The 20,216-nt window shown below is 41.1% G+C and overlaps 1 protein-coding gene across 5 annotated transcripts in view; it reads right to left on the bottom strand.

Annotated features, from left to right (window-relative positions):
• The window catches only part of TCTN1 (tectonic family member 1), a 30,627-nt gene extending 11,303 nt beyond the window's left edge, over positions 1-19,324 (bottom strand). For all 5 annotated transcript variants that reach the window (XR_001435939.4, XM_015101632.4, XM_027956503.3 and 2 more), the window contains exons 1-7: positions 19,055-19,324; positions 15,563-15,683; positions 7,437-7,567; positions 6,204-6,349; positions 4,309-4,396; positions 2,662-2,771; positions 1,171-1,191 (exon numbers count right to left, since the gene is read on the bottom strand). Coding sequence is in view for 4 of the 5 variants with exons in the window: in XM_015101632.4 (XP_014957118.1) it covers positions 1,171-1,191; positions 2,662-2,771; positions 4,309-4,396; positions 6,204-6,349; positions 7,437-7,567; positions 15,563-15,683; positions 19,055-19,289 (852 nt within the window). In the remaining variant the exon portion in view is untranslated. The remainder of the gene's footprint in view (positions 1-1,170; positions 1,192-2,661; positions 2,772-4,308; positions 4,397-6,203; positions 6,350-7,436; positions 7,568-15,562; positions 15,684-19,054) is intronic.
• Positions 19,325-20,216: the final 892 nt, after the last annotated feature.

The following is a 20,216-nucleotide window of genomic DNA, read 5'->3' as shown; positions in this document are numbered from 1 at the left end:
TTCTCAAACTGGGTCCCTGGGAGCTGTAGTGTTCCTCACAAGGGACCAGAAAGGAGAAAAATGGGGAAGTGGGGCAGGTAAAGGGTTTCTGATCCACCTCTGCTCCAACCAGGGGCTTTGGATTCAATCGTATTACATACTAGGTAGGCTCTGCTTAAGATTTCACTTGAAGAAGCACTGTAACTAAAATAAGTTTGAAAGCACCTTCACAGATGAGGAGATCCAGGGCCACACACAGTAGTGTGGAGTCCAAGGTCAGACGACTATCCCTTTCCAAACGTCTACCTCACAAGTTTGTGTCCAGAGACATAATGAACTCAGTCACAGCAGGTACCATGGTCTGCAGTGCTTCCTGTGCAACGGACGCCTTACCCAGAGCCGGACCTCACATTATGCGCATTCTCTCCCTCCAGCCTTACATCAAGCCTCTGGGGCAGACACTACCATCCACCCACTTGCAACTGGGGAGACTGAGGCAGGTGTCATATGAGAAAATAACAGCAAACCTGAGTTTTGAACCAAGGCCAACCAATTTCACAGGCTCTGGGAGCCAAGGGCAATGCTTTGGCCTCCTTGGGGACTGTGGTATTCACAGGGAGGAACAGGGTACAACCCCAAGAACAAGAACAACCCCACCATCTTTCTCTCTGACATTGCTGCAAAGAGACCACAGCCTCCTGACCACGGCTCTCCAGGGCCATCGGCTGGGGCCATGGCTTTGACTAGAACCTACCTGCAACTCAACCCTGGAAGCTATACTGACTGCTCATCTCCTACACAGGTGTGTACGTTCACTAGGCACAAGATTTCTTTCTATCTTCTACACTGGACAGACAGCATCCTGGGAGCTAGCCAGCCCTCGTGACAAGAGGCCAAGAAGATATCAAGGGATGCCCAGAAGGCATAGAGGCCAATCACACCCCTTGTCAGTCAAGACACCTAGGCCATTTAAACATGAACAAGTGTGGACTACAAAAACTAAAGGAATTGGAAAGTCTGACCCTTTCGTGATAATAAAAGAATGGTCTACCTAAGGAATTTCCCTATTTCATTTCTGCTTGCTTTTTGGCAAATGTTTTTGTTACTGGCAGTAAGGTACCCTTCCAGCTGTAAGCGTATTCATTTCAAAGGGCTCTAAAGTAAGACAATAAGTCCATTATGTATTCTTACCTCTATTCCTGAACCAGGCACCTAGATAAAAAAGAACAAATTTTGTTATGTACAACAAAAAGAAGCACTGTTGTTGCTTTTTCAGATGGTGCATTAAAGGGCATATTCCTCTTATTAAAGACATCTCAAAGAGAAAAACAGAATTTCCTTAATCAAGGCTTGCCACCCATATATTTTTGTATCTGTGTCATCATAAGAGAGGTAACTTTACATTTTCCTTCTATATTCATTTCCTTCAGACTGGGAGCTCAATAACACAGCCCAACAGAGAGTGTCTCAGGAAGCCTCCATGCTCCAGTGTAATTATCCGTTATTTTTCACATTACCATCGGCGACATAACACTGTAGAGAAGACAAGCTCCCCTCCTTCTGGTCACTTGTGCTGTGCCTGTCCTCATGGCAAGGACACCATCGCCTGCCCAGGTGGCTCCACAGTCTCCTGGTCTTCCTGTCTCTAGCCTGAGCCCCCTGGAGGCCAGGCTCCTGACTTGCCAGCATGGCCAGGGCTCTCTTCCTGAAGGGCTCTGCCACCCTCCATTCCTGTCCCTACACCCCCAATCCCACTTCTCCAACCACAAGAGGCCCTATTAGGCCAACGGGAGCTTTTGGGGAAGGGGTTGAGTAGACATGTCTCGGGGTAGGGGCTCTGAGATGAAAGAGAATTGTGCCTGCATGCCTGGGAGACTGTTTACAGGACAACTGCTAGGGGTCACATGAACTGGAAGAATTCGCAGGCGTAGATGGCTGACTTCAAGGAAAGAAAGAGGGAAAGGGTGGGAAGAGGAAAAGATTAAACTTGATTCTGAAAAGTGAAGTTCAGATGAATACAGATGCCATGGAACCCCTCACCCCCTGCCACCATCACCACACTCCCCTCTCAGGAGAAGGAAATCAGAAGGGGATGGGGGCTTTCACAATATCATATGATTTTTAATCACTGAGAAATGTCTTCTCCCCTTGCGACCCTCCATGTCACCCACCAAGTGGGCCAGTGGCCTCTCCCATCTATTCAGTTCAGGCTTCAGTCACCACAACCAGGAATAAAGGGCTGCTTCTCTTTCTCCAGCAAACCTATCTATCTCCTGTCCTTTCCTGGGTATTTATCTGCCAATCAGAAATATAACTTTTTGGTGCTAGTATGATCATTTCTGTGACAGACATCATTAGATGTTTTTATAATTCTGAAAGTTTTGGTTATTAATAAAGGTTTTTTTTTAATTCAGGAGATAGACATTAGTGGTTACCATCAAAATGAATGAATGCAAAAATGAAAAAAATGAAAGCAAATTATGAGCTAACTATATAAAAATAAAAATTATTTTAAGTGATTATTTCAATATCTTTGGTATCAGTACACCAAAGAACTGGAGAAGAAAAATTCTGAGTGTCAATCATGTACTGAAACAATTCTCTACTTGTCATATTTTAAAAGGGTAAAAAGAACAGAAAATAAACCCAATGAATCGAGTTTTACCTCAAAATAATTCTTACCCTCAAAATTCTAGGGCTGCTGTAATAAGCCATGCTCAGGGTTTCCATTTCTTCACAATATTCCAGATTTATCCTCCTGGTGCACTTAACAGCTTGGTTAACCAGAAATGCTGGAAATCATAACATTCCCAAGGGAAAAGGAAAAAAAAGAAGAAAAATTTCTAACTAAGAAATTGTAATCTAAGTAAAACTGCAAAGTGATAACATGTATACAATTATGTTTCAGATAGAGTATAAAAAATTATTTTTCAAATATGTAACACAGTCACATGATTCAAAATTCAGAAAAAGATTTGAGGAGTTGTCTTCCTCCAACCCCTAACCCCTAGCAACCACCAGTCCCCTTCCCCAGAGAGAGTCTGCATGAAGTTTCTTGTGTATCTTTCTGGAAATATCCTATGATATTTTCAGAAAGTGTGTGTGTGTGTGTCTGTGTCTGTATACACACACACTTTTTTAAAAAGTATTTCTTTCCGCTTTTGGAAACAAACTCACAACATATATTCTGCCCTTTGTCTTTTTCACTGAGCAAGGTATCTTGGAGTTCAGTCTATCTCAATGTGAAGAGCTTCCTCCTCCCCTTTTTAGGGATGACTCGTATTCCATTACAGACACACCATAATCTACCCAACCAGTTCCCCACTCATGGCAGTTGTCTCCAGTTTTGCTCCAACAATGATGCAATCTGTCCTTTTGCATGTGGGCCAGAGTTTCTGTAGGACTAACTTCTAGAAGTAGAGCAGCTAAGTTAAAGGGCATATCTGTCTGCAATTTTGATGTACGTTGCCCAAGTGCCCTTCACCAAGGCTGTACCAATTTTCAGTCCCACCAGTGATATAAACAAGCGCCTACTTCTCCACAGCATTAAATTTCTTTACGCTCTGCAATCCATTAGGTGGAAATGGTAACTCAGTTTGGTTCTAAATTACACTGCTCCTACTGTGTGAGCAAGGTTAAGCCTCTTCAACAGAACACATTTTTCTTCATGTAGCAAGTGTTGCTTCCTTAGACCACACACTATCATCCACAGCTTAGCGGGCTTCTGTATAGTGAGGCTGGCTAAGGATGGGAGAGCCAGGCCTATTGCCTTCTGCTGCCAAGAGCGGTTACTCCAGAGTCTACGATGTTCCTGAAGAAGCAGGACCCATGGGAGGCAGCTGCATGGGTTGCATCCCTGCTTCACCACTGCCTGAGTAAGAAATTGATCTCATTTTCTCAGTTTCCTCATCTAAAAAATGAAGATAACCCTCCCTGAGAGGATCATCGTGAGGATCAATGGGAAAACACATGCAAGCGCTTAACACAACACCCAGCACACAGTTAATCAGTGTTAGCTATTGACAAACTTTTGCTCCAGTGACAAAAGAAAAGAACTTTCCAACACCTCAAGAGTTAAAGAACTGAGTGGGCTGGTTACAGGTAGTGAGTTCCCCATCACTACGAATGCTCAAGCAGTGACCACAGGTGGCAGAAAAGATTCTGGCACTGGGCAGGGGTGAGGGGGAGGGACTGACCTATACAATCTCTGAAGTGTCTTTCAACTCTAAGACTCTGTTTCTAGTTACAAAGTTTGTTTATTCTGATTGCTATAAATTTAAACTAAGAGCGAACTTTCTAAGAGAAAAAGAAAAATGCCCACTCTCTTACCTGCAGGGTTATTATCAGTGCACAGAGATGATGTAAGGGGAGAAGGAAATCTCAAAAATGAATCTGAAGTCTGCAGATGAACCCCATACTGCAAAACAGAACAACCAACAGCTGTCAGGGTGCTACTAAGGCATCCGTTCAACACTCACTACACAGCTACTACGTGATGAGCAGCACTGCAGGGATGATTAAAAAACAGATGTGGTCCCTGCCCGCAGGGAGCAAACCTCTAGCTGCCCCACCCTTTACCTTTTAAGGCTGTGTGTTTCTGTGTATGCATGTTACAGAATTTGCAGGCTTTTTTATTCTAGGCTATTCTACTTCTATCCCACTGGAATGTTATCTAAAAGGCTGACACAGGTGCCAGCAAGCAGGGAACAAGCCCTCTCCTTCACTAGAGCTGAGAGAATAAACTCCTGCAGTCTTTCTGAAGGGCAAGCTGGTATTGGTATTTTAAATTTCCATTCATTTTGACTAAGTTAACCCATTTATAGGAACATACTTATGGATTTAATCAGACAAAAAAATATCTATAAGAATTTTTATTGTGGATTAGTTATAATAGCAAAAACTTGAAATGAATGTCTATTAGATAGTGGAATGGCTCAGTAATAAATAATGACACATCCCTGGAAGGAATACTCTGTATCAGTAAAATGCAGCTCCAACACTAGCTCCTTCCTACACCTACGTTTTCCTCAACACTTAAGATGGGGACTTCACTTAAAGTGAAGTATCCTTCCCAGGGTTGAGTACAGTGATGTCTGAAGAGCTCTGCCCAGTGCCTGGCAGGTGGGAAATGCTCCAGAAATGGCCACTTTTATAGTGACATGGGAAGATGCATAAAATTGATTGTGAATAATAAAGGAAATTTATAGCACAATGTGGATAACTAGAAATTTCATTTCTGTGCAATATTATATTTTAGTAGATGCACTAAAAAACTGGGAATATACACCCATCTGTTAACAGTGATTTTCAGTGTACACTGTTTATTTGTTTTTGGCCAAGGAAAATCCCATGGGCGGAGGAGCCTGGTGGGCTGTAGTCTATGGGGTCGCTAAGAGTCCCACACGACTGAGCGACTTCCCTTTCACTTTTCACTTTCATGCACTGGAAAAGGAAATGGCAACCCACTCCAGTGTTCTTGCCTGGAGAATCCCAGGGACAGGGGAGCCTGATGGGCTGCCGTCTATGGGGTCGCACAGAGTCGGACATGACTGAAGTGACTTAGCAGCACATGGTTTACAGGATCTTACTTGCCCAACCAAGGACTGAACTTGGGCCATCTGCAGTGGAAACGTTGAGACCCAACCACTGGCCCACCAGGGAATTTCCTTGCAGTGTGCTTTGGTTTTAATCGGAGATGGGGACCTTTCCATTTTTACTTCTCTGCTTCTATACCTTCACCTTTTAGAACTAGCACAGGTTGTTTTATACTTCTCTTTTAAAAAGATGCTTCCAAAAATTATGACATTTAGTCAAATTTAACACACAACATATTTAAAGGCTTATGGAGGGATGGATAACAAATACCACACATCTTCCCAAAGTCTGTAAAACTACACACAACTCTGAGAAGAGGCGCTGGCCTCCAGCCCATCCACTCTGTTTCCAGCAGCATCTCTCAACCAATTGGCTGCATCTTTTGAGGAAGAGAAGAAAAAATTCTGCAGAGATAAATGAAAGCTTACCAGAGAATATATGCCTCAAAACTCTATGTTAGAATTCAACTACTCAATTTTAATTTTCATGATTTTTGATCTACAGGCATAAACATTGTTTCCTGGTTTATAATATCAATTCTGTGTCTCAGGGAAGCTAGCTTACTGGGAACATACTTATAAAGACAAGATATTTATGACGGGATGAGTGGACTTAAGTTCCTGGCTCACCTCATATTTTGCAGTTTGGGGAGCATCCAGTGTGGTTGAAACATCTGATTCTGCATTCAGTGAAAAACCATCAGGTGCTTTCATCAATTTATCAAAACTGCTTTCATCAGTCACTTCTGGATTAATAAAGGATAATGCAGGTTTATCTGTTTTTAGAAAAAGTATTTTAAATCAGTATAAAATATAATATGTATAGCATATACAGTATACATAGTATTTAGGAAACAATCTTTAGTAGCAGTAAGGCTGCTGTAAAAATTTAAATGTCCCTAAATATTCACTTCCCCCAAGATTTCTGGAATCTTATTAAACAGACTCCCCAGGCATGGCCTCTTTCTCTACTGTGGAAGCAAGAGTTTCTAAGGCCTGCAGGTAAACAGCACAACAGAAGCCAATAACAATCAATCTCTTTCTCCAGTCCATGGACTCATAAACTGCATAAACCTCTCAGGGGCAACTCTCTCCAGATGGCTAGGGGAATGAAAAATCCTGTTTCTACCCTCACACAGCCACCTCCAAAGCCCAGGACGATGATGCGCTCTGTGCATGCGAAGTGGGAGGAGGAGAGAACAGGCTGGTTATGTTCACTGGGCCTGTTACAGTGACTGACCAGCCATTACTGCAGATTACAAACCACAGAGCATCCACCTAAATTTTTAAGTGCAAGGGGACAAAGCCAAAATATAAAGACATTCGGAAAAGATGATAAAGCTTAATTGATAAAACCATGAATGTGTCTCTGATCTTGATAATGTCTTATACTTTGGAACTAGACATCTAATTGAGCTAAATGCTCAGATAAAAATAAAGATCCTGTTTTCATGCAAATACCCTTAGTAAAAATAAAAGAGAAAAAAGGAAATTGAAACCAAAGCTGAACCTGACTCTCAACCATTAAGTCAGGAGGAAATGCACACACACACATATACACACACAAATAAATCTAGATTCTTAGGCATGTCTACATTTTATAAACACCTTTGAAATAAAATATGAGAATTAAGCACGAGATTTCAAAAGACAACTACAAAAGCACAATTAAAGAAAATGTGCATAGCCACAGGTTTATAAAGTTACTTGCAGTTGTCTGTGGAATGGCCTCAGGATAACCTCTAGCCAAAGCATAGAATAACTGTTTTAAATCTAATTTGATGTGACATTTTCCCATAAAACAACTTTTAAAAGAAAAAACTTTCCAGAGTTTCACACAGTATACCAATATCAAATACTTACAGTTTGTAATATGAACACAGAAAATAGATGGGTTGATCTGGTCAACAAGTTTAAATACTCTCTGAGGTGGGTCTGCTGTTAAATTCAATGAATAGACAGCTGCTTTTTGACTACAAAAGTGACTATCACCCCTGAAAATTAAAAAAAAAATAATAAGACAAAGTTTTAAGGCACAAGCACACAATCTTAGCAAGACTATTTTAGAGCTGTCAGATGCTTGCACTGCACTAAGTTAACAACTACACGGAGGCTATTTATGAAAGTGTGATGTTAGAATTGAATCCACTTTTACTTAGTTTATTCAGTGTTAAAATGTTCGGCACTTTAAACTTTCCCCTCTAACAGTGAAAATATTAAGACAACTAGAATAACCTTTAAGGAAATCTTGTCAAGTATGGAATACAGATGAGAAATGATTTTGATGTAAATGAACCGTGCAAACTCTGATGGAATATTCAATTATATAAAATTCTGCAGAACTTCAGACTGTTTATAAGTACCCAGAATGGATCCAAAATTCCTTGTCTTTAGAATAAAGCTGTCTTCAATGAATGAATGTGAAAATGAGAAAAAGTAACATCATCTGGAAGTTTGGGGGCTTAGAAACTATGGTATAGTCAAGTCTTCAACCAATCCCAGGCTTAACAAACCTAATCAATTTGATATAGATACAGACATGGTTTAGGGAGATACAACAAAAATGAGATCATATTACATACCACTTTAAGGCCTTTTCCCACTTAATATAGAGTACCCAATAGTTCCCATATCATCAAATGTTTTTGTATTATTATATGGTTTCACTGTATACCAATTTATTAAGCTATTCCCAATTTTTTTTTAACCAATCCTCTACCATTGACCTAGGCTGTTTATAACTTCTGATTATATATAATGGTTTAGTGACACCCTTGTACATACATTTGTATTAATGTCTCCAGTTATTTCCTAAGGCAAGATCTCCTGAAATGGAATTGCTGGGTCAAAAGGTAGGTACAAAATTTGAGGCTTTTGAGACTTGCTACCAGACTGCCTCCCAGAAAGGCAAGACGCCACCTCACCAACACTGCAGTAACAAGAGCACCTATGTTGCTGTACTCTTGCCAAGACCGCATGTTATCAGTTTTTACCGTTTGCTAATTTCATGGGCAAAAGCCTGTTATCTCATTGTTTTAATTCGAATTTTCTCTTTTACTAGTAAGGTTAAATATTTTTCCATATGGTTATTGCTCACTGGTATTTCTTAATGAGTTGATTAATTTTTATGAGAACGTTTGTCTTCTTGACTTTTTTATCTTCTTGACTTCTAAGAACTCATATTATGAATCCCTTCTAAGTGTTTAGAAATATTTCTTCCTAGTTTGTTAACCTTTCAGTTTTATAGTGTTTTTTTGGTCACACAGCAGGTTTTTTTTTTTTTATGATCATTCCCCTTTTAATTGAGGTATGATTAACTGATTTTTTTTTAAATAATGAAGTTGTCAACCTTTTCTTTTATAGATTGCCTTTGAATTTATCTTAAAAGACATTACCCGGGACTTCCCTGGCAGTCTAGCAGTTAAGACTCTCCACTTCCATTGCAGGAGGCATGCATTCGATCCCTGTCGGGAAACTAAGATCCCACATGCTGTACAGAGTGGCCAAAAAGAAAAAAAGACATTTCCCTAACCCAAGATTAATAAATTTCACATATATTCTTCATTCGTTAATTTTTTATGAAAAAAATTACCTGTTGGTAATTTACTTCAGTGTAACTCTATGAAGCAGGAATCTAATGTTAGTTTTTCAATAATCATCCTGCATCATTTACTGAATGATCCAACCTTTACTCCACAGATGTGAAATACCATGTTTACAATACCATGTTTACATTAAATACTTATGTAGAAAAAAATACTTTAAGAAAATTGGCTGGTGTAAAATCAGTACACACAACTGATTTTTGGCCTTTCTATTCTCTTTCAATGACCTACTTATCCATAATGAATTAATACACATTATATTCAATATTATAGTGTTACAAATGCTTTAAACCTAGTAGTTTGCTCTTCTTATTCAATAACGTCTTGGCTGTTCTCATCTGTTTATTCTTCTAGATGAATTTTAGAATCATTTTGACACATTATCCCTCTCCCATCTGACTGGAATTACATTATAATAAATTGAAATGTATAAGTAAGTAATGATTCTACCCATCCTACTACACAGATTAAATCTCTCCATTTATTCAAGTGTTTTATGTCTCATTATATCTTGAGGTTTTCTTCACATAAATTCTGAATAGTTAAGTTTAATTCTATGATGTTATATTTCTATTGGTGTTATGATTAGAATCCATTTCCACTATATTTCTGGAATGGGTATTGCTGGGGGATTGATTTATTTTGTAACTGGCCTCTTTTCCAAATGCTCTGTATAGTTCTAATGGTAAATGAGTTGCTATCATGGGCATAAAGAGTATTTTGGAAAAACCATGAGTAGTATAAATAAGAAAAGATCCAGCACTGAAAATCTACGAGTCACACTGGGCCTTAAACGATGAGGAGGAGTCAGACAGAGGGAATGGGAGGCTAATCCAAGTCCAGGAAAGGCATTGGCCAAGGACAGGTACTGTACTGACAGGTTTAGAAAACAGAGTACCAAAGCTACACTGGACGAAGGATTCCAGATGGGGATGCTAGGAAATAAGATGTGAGAGAGGCTGGGATGGATATGAACTCAGGCTATGGATTCTATAGGTAATGAGCATTTTCGAAGGTTCTTTAGAAAGGGAGTGACATGATGAGGCGCTAGCTTATGAGGAGGAAGGGAGCAGGAATGGACAGACGTGAGGGCAATCATGGAGGAAGATTCAGCCGAATGGGACTCTTGACCCCCCCTTCCAGTCAGTAGCGCTCTACTCCTGTGCAGTGAATCAACATCACATCCGTACACTTCTCTCTAGTCCCACCGTCATAGCCTTCTGGGTGAGAGGGGGACTCTTATTAATCCTCATTTGCCATAGCTTCCTTCTTGGTTCCCTGCCACCAGGCCTGGCCCCTGGGAGCCACTGTCCATGCTGCTGCAGAATTTACTAAATTGGGGATCTGATCCCCTCACTCCCCAGCCTGCTGAAGAAGCCAGGAGAAATCCAAACCCCTCAGCATACACACAAGGCCCCTCAGGACTTGACCCCTGCCCTTCCCCACACTCCTCTGGCTCCACCCTTCCTCAGCCATGCTGAGCAACCTGCAGTTAAGGCAACAGGCTATACTCCTTCAGCCCCAGGAATCTGCCATGTGGCTCCCTCACACAGGAATGCCCTTCCTGATTCCATGCTGACCAACTTCGCTTGTCCTTCAGGACTCGGCTCAGCTACTTTTCTAGAAAGACCTCCCTCGTCCAGCTGCCTGGGTTAGAGCCCACTCCTCTCAGTTCTCCTAGAGTTTGGTGCAGAAACTGCCATCCGCTAGTTTGTCTCCTTTACTCAATGAGCTCTTTGAAGACAGGACCATGTCTCACTCGTTTTTAAATCCCTGGTGCTGGCACACGAGAGGTGCTCAAGAAGGGTATGGTGAACTGCAAGAGACAGCTTAGCGTGAGAAGGCAAGGAAGAGGCACAAGTCAGGGGAGCCCCTAGGTTTCTGACGTGCGTTTCCGCCTGAAACAATGACAGTAGAGAAAGTCAAAGGGACACTCGAGAGTCAGTTAAGGGTAGAGCAGAGAAACTCACTCATCCATTCAACTCACTTTTAATGAAGACCAACTACATGGTAGGAGCTATCCTAGGCACTAGGGATAAATGATATAAGATAATTCTTACTCTCAAGAAGCTTACATCTAATGAGAGGGAAAAGACACTAATCCACTAATCTTAATGATAAATTCATAATTTTGTGAATGGTAAGACTTGTTTATGACAGTTCAATATATATAAATAAATCTTCTATGAACTGGAATCTATAACAAAAACACGTAACTAATTAGGACTGTTCAGTTCAGTTCAGTTCAGTCGCTCAGTTTCTTTGTGACCCCATGAATGGCAGCACATCAGGCCTCCCTGTTCATCACCAACTCCCGGAGTTCACTCAGATTCACGTCCATCGAGTCCGTGATGCCATCCAGCCATCTCATCCTCTGTCGTCCCCTTCTCCTCCTGCCCCCAATCCCTCCCAGCATCAAAGTCTTTTCCAATGAGTCAACTCTTCACATGAGGTGGCCAAAGTATTGGAGTTTCAGCTTTAGCATCATTCCTTCCAAAGAAATCCCAGGGCTGATCTCCTTCAGAATGGACTGGTTGGATCTCCTTGCAGTCCAAGGGACTCACAAGAGTCTTCTCCAACACCACAGTTCAAAAGCATCAATTCTTCAGTGCTCAGCCTTCTTCACAGTCCAAGTCTCACATCCATACATGACCCCTGGAAAAACCATAGCCTTGACTAGACGGACCTTAGTCGGCAAAGTAATGTCTCTGCTTTTGAATATGCTATCTAGGTTGGTCATAACTTTTCTTCCAAGGAGTAAGCATCTTTTAATTTCATGGCTGCAGTCACCATCTGCAGTGATTTTGGAGCCCCAAAAAATAAAGTCTGACAATGTTTCCACTGTTTCCCCATCTATTTCCCATGAAGTATGGGACCGGATGCCATTATCTTCATTTTCTGAATGTTGAGCTTTAAGCCAACTTTTTCACTCTCCTCTTTCACTTTCATCAAGAGGCTTTTTAGTTCCTCTTTCACTTTCTGCCATAACGATGGTGTCATCTCATATCTGAGGTTACTGATGTTTCTCCCGGCAATCTTGATTCCAGCTTGTGTTTCTTCCAGTCCAGCATTTCTCATGATGTACTCTGCATATAAGTTAAAATAAGCAGGGTGACAATATACAGCCTTGACATACTCCTTTTCCTATTTGGAACCAGTCTGTTGTTCCATGTCCAGTTCTAACTGTTGCTTTCTGACCTGCATACAGATTTCTCAAGAGGCAGGTTAGGTGGTCTGGTATTCCCATCTCTCTCAGAATTTTCCACAGTTTATTGGATCCACAGAGTCAAAGGCTTGGCATAGTCAATAAAGCAGAAGTAGATGTTTTTCTGGAACTCTCTTGCTTTTTCCATGATCCAGCAGATGTTGGCAATTTGATCTCTGGTTCCTCTGCCTTTTCTAAAACCAGCTTGAACATCAGGAAGTTCATGGTTCATGTATTGCTGAAGCCTGGCTTGGAGAATTTTGAGCGTTACTTTATTAGCATGTGAGATGAGTGCAATTGTGTGGTAGTTTGAGCATTCTTTGGCATTGCCTTTCTTTGGGATTGAAATGAAAACTGACCTCTTCCAGTCCTGTGGCCACTGCTGAGTTTTCCAAATTTGCTGGCATATTGAGTGCAGCACTTTCACAGCATCATCTTTCAGGATTTGAAATAGCTCAACTGGAATTCCATCACCTCCACTAGCTTTGTTCATAGCAATGCTTTCCAAGGCCCACTTGACTTCACATTCCATGATGTCTGGCTCTAGATTAGTGATCACACCATCATGATTATCTGGGTCGTGAAGATCTTTTTTGTACAGCTCTTCTGTATATTCTTGCCACCTCTTCTTAATATCTTCTGCTTCTGTTAGGTCCATACCATTTCTGTCCTTTATCGAGCCCATCTTTGCATGAAATGTTCCCTTGGTATCTCTAATTTTCTTGAAGAGATCTCTAGTCTTTCCCATTCTGTTGTTTTCCTCTATTTCTTTGCATTGATCGCTGAAGAAGGCTTTCTTATCTCTTCTTGCTATTCTTTGGAACTCTGCATTCAGATGCTTATATCTTTACTTTCTCCTTTGCTTTTTGCTTCTCTTCTTTTCACAGCTATTTGTAAGGCCTCCCCAGACAGCCATTTTGCTTTTTTGCATTTCTTTTCCATGGGGATGGTCTTGAACCCTGTCTCCTGTACAATGTCAAGAACCTGATTCCATAGTTCGTCAGGCACTCTATCTATCAGATCTAGGCCCTTAAATCTATTTCTCACTTCCACTGTATAATCATAAGGGATTTGATTTAAGTCATACCTGAATGGTCTAGCGGTTTTCCCTACTTTCTTCAATTTGAGTCTGAATTTGGTAATAAGGAGTTCATGATCTGAGCCACAGTCAGCTCCTGGTCTTGTTTTTGTTGACTGTATAGAGCTTCTCCATCTTTGGCTGCAAAGAATATAATCAATCTGATTTTGGTGTTGACCATCTGGTGATGTCCATGTGTAGAGACTTCTCATGTTGTTGGAAGAGGGTGTTTGCTATGACCAGTGCATTTTCTTGGCAAAACTCTATTAGTCTGTGCCCTGCTTCATTCCGCATTCCAAGGCCAAATTTGCCTGTTACTCCCGGTGTTTCTTGACTTCCTACTTTTGCATTCCAGTCCCCTATAATGAAAAGGACATCTTTTTGGGTGTTAGTTCTAAAAGGTCTTGTAGGTTTTCATAGAACCGTTCAACTTCAGCTTCTTCAGCGTTACTGGTTGGGGCATAGACTTGGATTACCGTGATATTGAATGGTTTGCCTTGGAGACGAACAGAGATCATTGTGTCGTTTTTGAGATTAGGACTGTTAGTTTTCATTATTTCTATACTTCATATTTAGTAGAAGGTCACAAGCAAAACTAACTCAAAAAAAACCTCAAGTTCTTTCCTGAGGGCACTACGAATTCAGTTCTAATTTCTAACCCATGGTGCCACAAACTACACTTAATCTTGTAAATAAGTTTTACTGAAATGTAGTCACGCCCATTCATTACATGCCTGCTTTTGCTCAACAGTGGCAGAGTTGAAAAGCTGCAACAGAGCCCACACAGCCTGCAGAGCTTCAAGTGTTCATTATGTGGCCTTTTACAGAAAAAGTTGGCTGACCACCATTCTAAATAGTCTATATCTAAAATTACAGTACTGGCTATTTCTTAAGAACTACATTCTAAATAATGACCGCAAATCAGAACAGATATCTCACTCTCAAGCTCCTGGAACTTACTAATTCAGGAAAACAGAATGATTTTCAACAAAGACTGAACCACAGTATAGTTCAGGGAGCCAGAAAAATAATCTGACTACAACACCCCATGCTCCAGGCATTTTAACAACATCAGAAGTAGATTGGATTTCCTATTGGTCAATAAAATAGTTTCTCATGGGAAAAACACACTGTGCTTCCAAAAAAGCATTCAACCTATCAAATTTCAACTGCTAAACTTCGTACAAGACTGAATTTAAATTGGCTATCTCTGAATAATAAACTGGTCCCATCCTGAATAAATTAACTTCTTATAAGTGCTATTATTTTATCAAAAAGCTTTGAAATCAGAATTACGAAAACCAGGTAACTCAGAAGAAACTGTTTATCTTGCAATCGACTGGGAATGTCATTTTCCATTATTCTCCTACACGATGTGAACTGTGAGAATTCCTCGTAGATTCATCTACTAGAAAGGTATAAACAAAGCTTTCCTTTCTAATTTTCGTTAGAAAATTATGTCCACAACAAAAGCTGTAAAATTAAACTGCACTTTTCACCCTAGGCTATACCTGAGACTAATTCACAAATACAAAAACGTGACACCTTATTTGTTTACAAATCAAAGTGAAACGTAATTCAATCTCTTAACACAGAGATTTCATTATAACCTTTGTGAAAAGTACACTCTCACTTCTCTTTTGCCTGCACTATCATCTGGCTGAATGCAAATAAGGGATAGATACTGTTCTACACAGGCTTCCCAGATGTCTCAGTGGTAAAGCACCCATCTGCAGATGCAGGAGTTTGATCCCTGTGTCAGAAGATTCCCTGGAGAAGGAAATGGCAACCCACTCCAGTCTTCTTGCCTGGGAAACCCCATAGAGAGGAGCCTGGCGGGCTACAGTCCATGGGGTCACAAAAGAGCTGGACACGAGGGCTTCCCTGGTGGCTCAGTCAGTAAAGAGCTGGACACGACTTAGCGACTAAACAATAACTCTTCAATACACTGATTTCAACAGCATGGCTTCTGAAAGATGCAGAATTCAGGAAATCAGCCTGGGGTGATTTGGGTTTTTTCAGCCTGGAGGAGTTTTCACTGTCTGTCCCCAAATTTTATAATCTTGGTCCAATTTATCAAAACTTCATGTTACAAACTTACGTGACAACTGGAATTGAGCAGGCAGAAAAGACACTGAAATCCACGGAGCTGCAATCAGGATCACAACAGCAGTTGATGTCACACTGTGCTGGAGACAAGTCACAGACACACAGAGCAGCAACTACAGAAACAAGAGAGGTGGGGCGCAGAGCGTCACAATCTGCAGGTAGTGACTGCCCCCTGCCACTGCAAAGTACCAAAAGTCCATCTCATACAAAGGTCCATTTTATTCTTCCTATTGCACTTTGGGGGAAATCTGTGAAGTGAAATGAGTCAGTTTGAGCACTCCTCCATCTGAGATTTTCCCAAAGTGGCCAATCATCTGACTCACTTGGAAAGTTCTGTTTGCACTCTCCCTACAAAAACTCTGATTTGGTAAGCTAACTGTGAAACCCACACACCTGGTCCTTTCAAACACTTTCCAGGTGATGCTGATAATTAAAATAGGTTTAAGAATCAACACAGTAAATCACTTGCCTGACCATAAGAACCATCGGTTTAATATTGCAGATTTCTAAGCTCCTCTGGAGATTCCAATTCAGAGGAAGGGCCCACTTAAGGCTACCAAGAATCAAAATTCTCAATTTTGTTCCTCTCCTCAGATGTCACCTGCAGCTTTGAAGCTGAGTCCATGTTCACAGGCTATTGGCCAAGGATAACGCTGGCTCAGGTTCCTTGTACTTGGGGTTCTAGAAATATCTTTGGTAATTCAGACAGTAAAAACATGGGAAGAGGTAGAAGCCCTACTTAGCAAGTTTTAATTTTTAATAATGATGACCATCTGGATTTTTAATTCCCTGTTTCAGGCTGTAAACGGGGAGGTGTGGAGGTGAGGGGAAACTTAAATAGCAGAGCATGAGAATGATAAACACTGAACTCATGGTAGTTTAATTATTGCTGGAAGGAGGGAGTAAGATCGGTGCTTCAACCTTACCTGTAACGTTGTTTCTTTTTTTTGAAAAAGGATTTCATGCAAAAAATAAATTTTAAAAAAGGATCTCAAGCAAATGCTGGTAGACAATCCATACAACATTCTTATTAGCATTTATGAATTATTTTATAATAAAAATAAGCTTTAGAAGGAATTCCCTGGCAGTTCAGTGATTAGGACTCTGTGCTCACTACCAAGGCGGTTCAATCCCAGGTCAGGGAACTCCAGACTCCACAGTCTGTGAGGTATGGCCAAAAAAAGAAAAAAAACTTTAGAAAATATATACCTCAAAAAAAAGACTCGGTGCTCACTACCAAGGCGGTTCAATCCCAGGTCAGGGAACTCCAGACTCCACAGTCTGTGAGGTATGGCCAAAAAAAAAAAAAAACTTTAGAAAATATATACCTCAAAAAAGGTACAATAATAAACTCTGGGAAGATGAATGTCAGGAGAAGAGGAAATTTTTGTCGGTAAATACACAATCCATTCTTAGAGACACAAAAGTTTCCACCCTAGAGTTTACATGTTTCTCTCTAGCCAAGGACTCCCTTATGTCCTTAGAAAACTATAACACCTCTCATGTACACTAAAGTGTTGAATAAAAAATAAAGTATTGAGACACCCTGCCTTATGTGTTTGAAATTAATTTTGATTTATTTTACAAAACCTAAAACCCGTATAGGTCCCTAGTAGCTGTAAGACTACTAGGGACAAAGCAATAGTGTTTAATAACTCTACTTAGGAAAGAAAAAAGGGTGAGCGTACTTAATCAGCCAACAAGTATCTGCTGAGTACTTGTAGGGTCTGAGTAGCACTCAGCTGCTCTTCCAAGCCTCTTCACAGCTACAGGGTACTAATGAACAGAGCTCAGATTCCAGATGAAAGTTATCATCCTTCTCTTGCACCTGTAACCCATTCTGCAAAGGGTGGTCCAGTTCTCCACTCAGTCTCCTGCTACAACCTGTACCTAGGTTGTGACCTAAAATGAGGCAAGTAATTCATAAACCTAAAAAATGGCAATAACCCAGGGACTTCCCTGGTAGTCCAGTGGTTAAGACTCTACCTTCCAATGCAGGAGGCATGGGTTCTAAGCTCCTACATGCTGTGCAGTGCAGCCAAAAAAAAAGTTAAAGAAAATGTTAAAAAAATTTTTTTTAAGTTAAACATTAAAAAGTTATAAAAGAAAAAGTTAAAGAAAATGGTGACAACCTAACATCATAAGACTGTTAGGAGGATTAGATGAGACACATCACAGATGAAATCCTTAGCACAGAGCTTGCTACATAGGAAGTAGTTAATAAATGTCAGCTGTCATTTATCACCATTACTTGCACAGATCTAACTAGAGGCCCTTTAAAAAGACAAAGGAAAAGTGCAAATTCATCCTCTCATACTGGAAAAACAGCCCTGAACACATGACCTATTAATGATGGTTCAAGAATAGCTTCATTTGGGGGATAAAGTGCATTAACAAATGAAATACTTACATGGATAAAAGGCAACTCAGCCCAAAAAATCTTAAGAGAGTTTCAGATATTGAATACTCTGCTATATTTTGTCCCAAATTATCACTTAACTTCCCTGCTAACTCAACAATTTCAATATAAAACAAAGTTTTTATATTAAAATAGCAAATATGTTTCCTGTATTTTTTCTGACAGACTATACAATTTATAAAGGAGAAATAAAGGTTCAGTAACTTAAGTTCTAGAGTTCAGAAGGTCAGCCAATGATTTTTTTATTTACTAATACTGAGCCTGATTCAATTTAAGAAAGATCTTTCTTAAGAAGGGATTTAAAAAAAAAAACACTGCATATCTATTGGGGTTACAGAGGACTTAAAAGGGATTTTTTTTTTGAGATCATAAACCCATTTGACAAACTACCATTGCTATGAACCTTCACCCCAGAAAAACGCATATTCACAGAAGTTAGCTCGATTTTGGAGTCAGATATCCCCTGAAGTCACCCATGTTAAATCAGATTACAAAAGTCACTAGCTGTGTAACTCAAGGATTAGATCATTTTCTGAGAAATATGCTAATTATCCTTAAAGATGAATCTTAAGAAGTGGGCATAACCCCTCACCCCATAACTCCCTACATTCAACTCAACACAGGAGGACTTGACCTAGTCATTTTCTGTAAACTAGATTTTTTGCATCTCTTTTTCATAATTGAAAAGCTCAACGTATCCTATGCACTTAATTCCCACAATTTCCTAGAAACTTTCAATTTCAACTGAAAAGCTGCAAGTATTCATTCATTAACACTTTTGGCATTAGTGTCGTCCAGGACCACTGCAAGTACTTCTAAAGATTTTTATATTGTCTCACTTGGCTCTCTGAGCTTCGGTTTTCTCATCTATACGACAGTGATAATAACATCTACCTCTAAGGGTTGTTCAGAGAATTAATAACCTATGAAACACTTAACAATGACTGCACACTTTAAGTGGTCAATAAACGTAAACTATCGCTATTATTACATCCTCACCCGGGCTACCAACCCCCGCAGGTTGAACCACTGTAGATCCCCAGGAATTGGTACTTGGTTACCCACCGTCTGTGATCGGGGCGGGTCTGGGGCCGGAGAAGGGCCTGGAAGCCCTGGGGATCTCAGGGGACTTAGAAGATAAAACAGGTCGGAGAGTCGTCGGGACTGGTTTGGTGGAGTTGAGGCCCTCCGTCGCTACCACCGGGGTGGTCCCGGCCGGGATGGTCCCGGCCTGGGCGCTCACGGAGGCCCAGCACTCTATGAGAACGAGCAGGAGCCGCGGAAAGGCCCGCAGCCCCATTGCCCAGCCGCAAGCTGAGCGGCCAGTGGCTGGGTGGCTGGGAGACCGCGAGACCGCGCGTTACCTAGCAACCGCGGCGGCTGGGCGCGGGGCATCACGGGAAGGGTCACCCTAGGCCTGGAGAGACGTAGGGACAGAGGGCGGGGCCTGGGCGAGGCGGGCGGGGCCTGGGCGAGGCGGGCGGGGCCTGGGCGAGGCGGGCCAAAAGAGGAGGGGACGAGGGGCGGGGACCTGTCCTGCTTGTGAATTCCCCACGTGGTTTCCAAGAAGACTGCAGTGCTTGTTTTAAAAATGTAGATTTCCAGGTTCCGTCTCAGGGGATTCTGATTCAGTCCAAGGGCAGGGTTCAGGGAGCAATATTTTTAACAAATACAAAACCAGTACATTTGGGACAACACACATCTAACACACAACTAACACAATCAGTGGAGGGAGAGAAATCTTGGGACCCACTCTCCTAAAGCTACTAAATAGGGTTTTTTGAAGCAGAGATCATATCACTAGCCTTGAATTTTTCTCTATCTCATATGTGTCTACACTTGCTTTACCGATGTGGTTTTAGTTCCCTCAAGGCTATGGTTTTTCCTGTAGTCATGTATGGATGTGAGAGTTGGACTGTGAAGAAGGCTGAGCGCCGAAGAATTGATGCTTCTGAACTGTGGTGTTGGAGAAGACTCTTGCGCGTCCCTTGGACTGCAAGGAGATCCAACCAGTCCATTCTGAAGGAGATCAACCCTGGGATTTCTTTGGAAGGAATGATGCTAAAGCTGAAACTCCAGTACTTTGGCCACCTCATGCGAAGAGTTGACTCATTGGAAAAAACTGTGATGTTGGGAGGGATTGGGGGCAGGAGGAGAAGGGGACTGGAAGGAGACTGGAAGGAGAGATGGCTGGATGACATCACGGACTCAATGGACATGAGTCTGA

This window comes from Ovis aries, chromosome 17 (assembly GCF_016772045.2).
Source record: "Ovis aries strain OAR_USU_Benz2616 breed Rambouillet chromosome 17, ARS-UI_Ramb_v3.0, whole genome shotgun sequence".
Taxonomy (NCBI): domain Eukaryota; kingdom Metazoa; phylum Chordata; class Mammalia; order Artiodactyla; family Bovidae; genus Ovis; species Ovis aries.
This window is presented reverse-complemented; position numbering and strand designations above follow the sequence as displayed.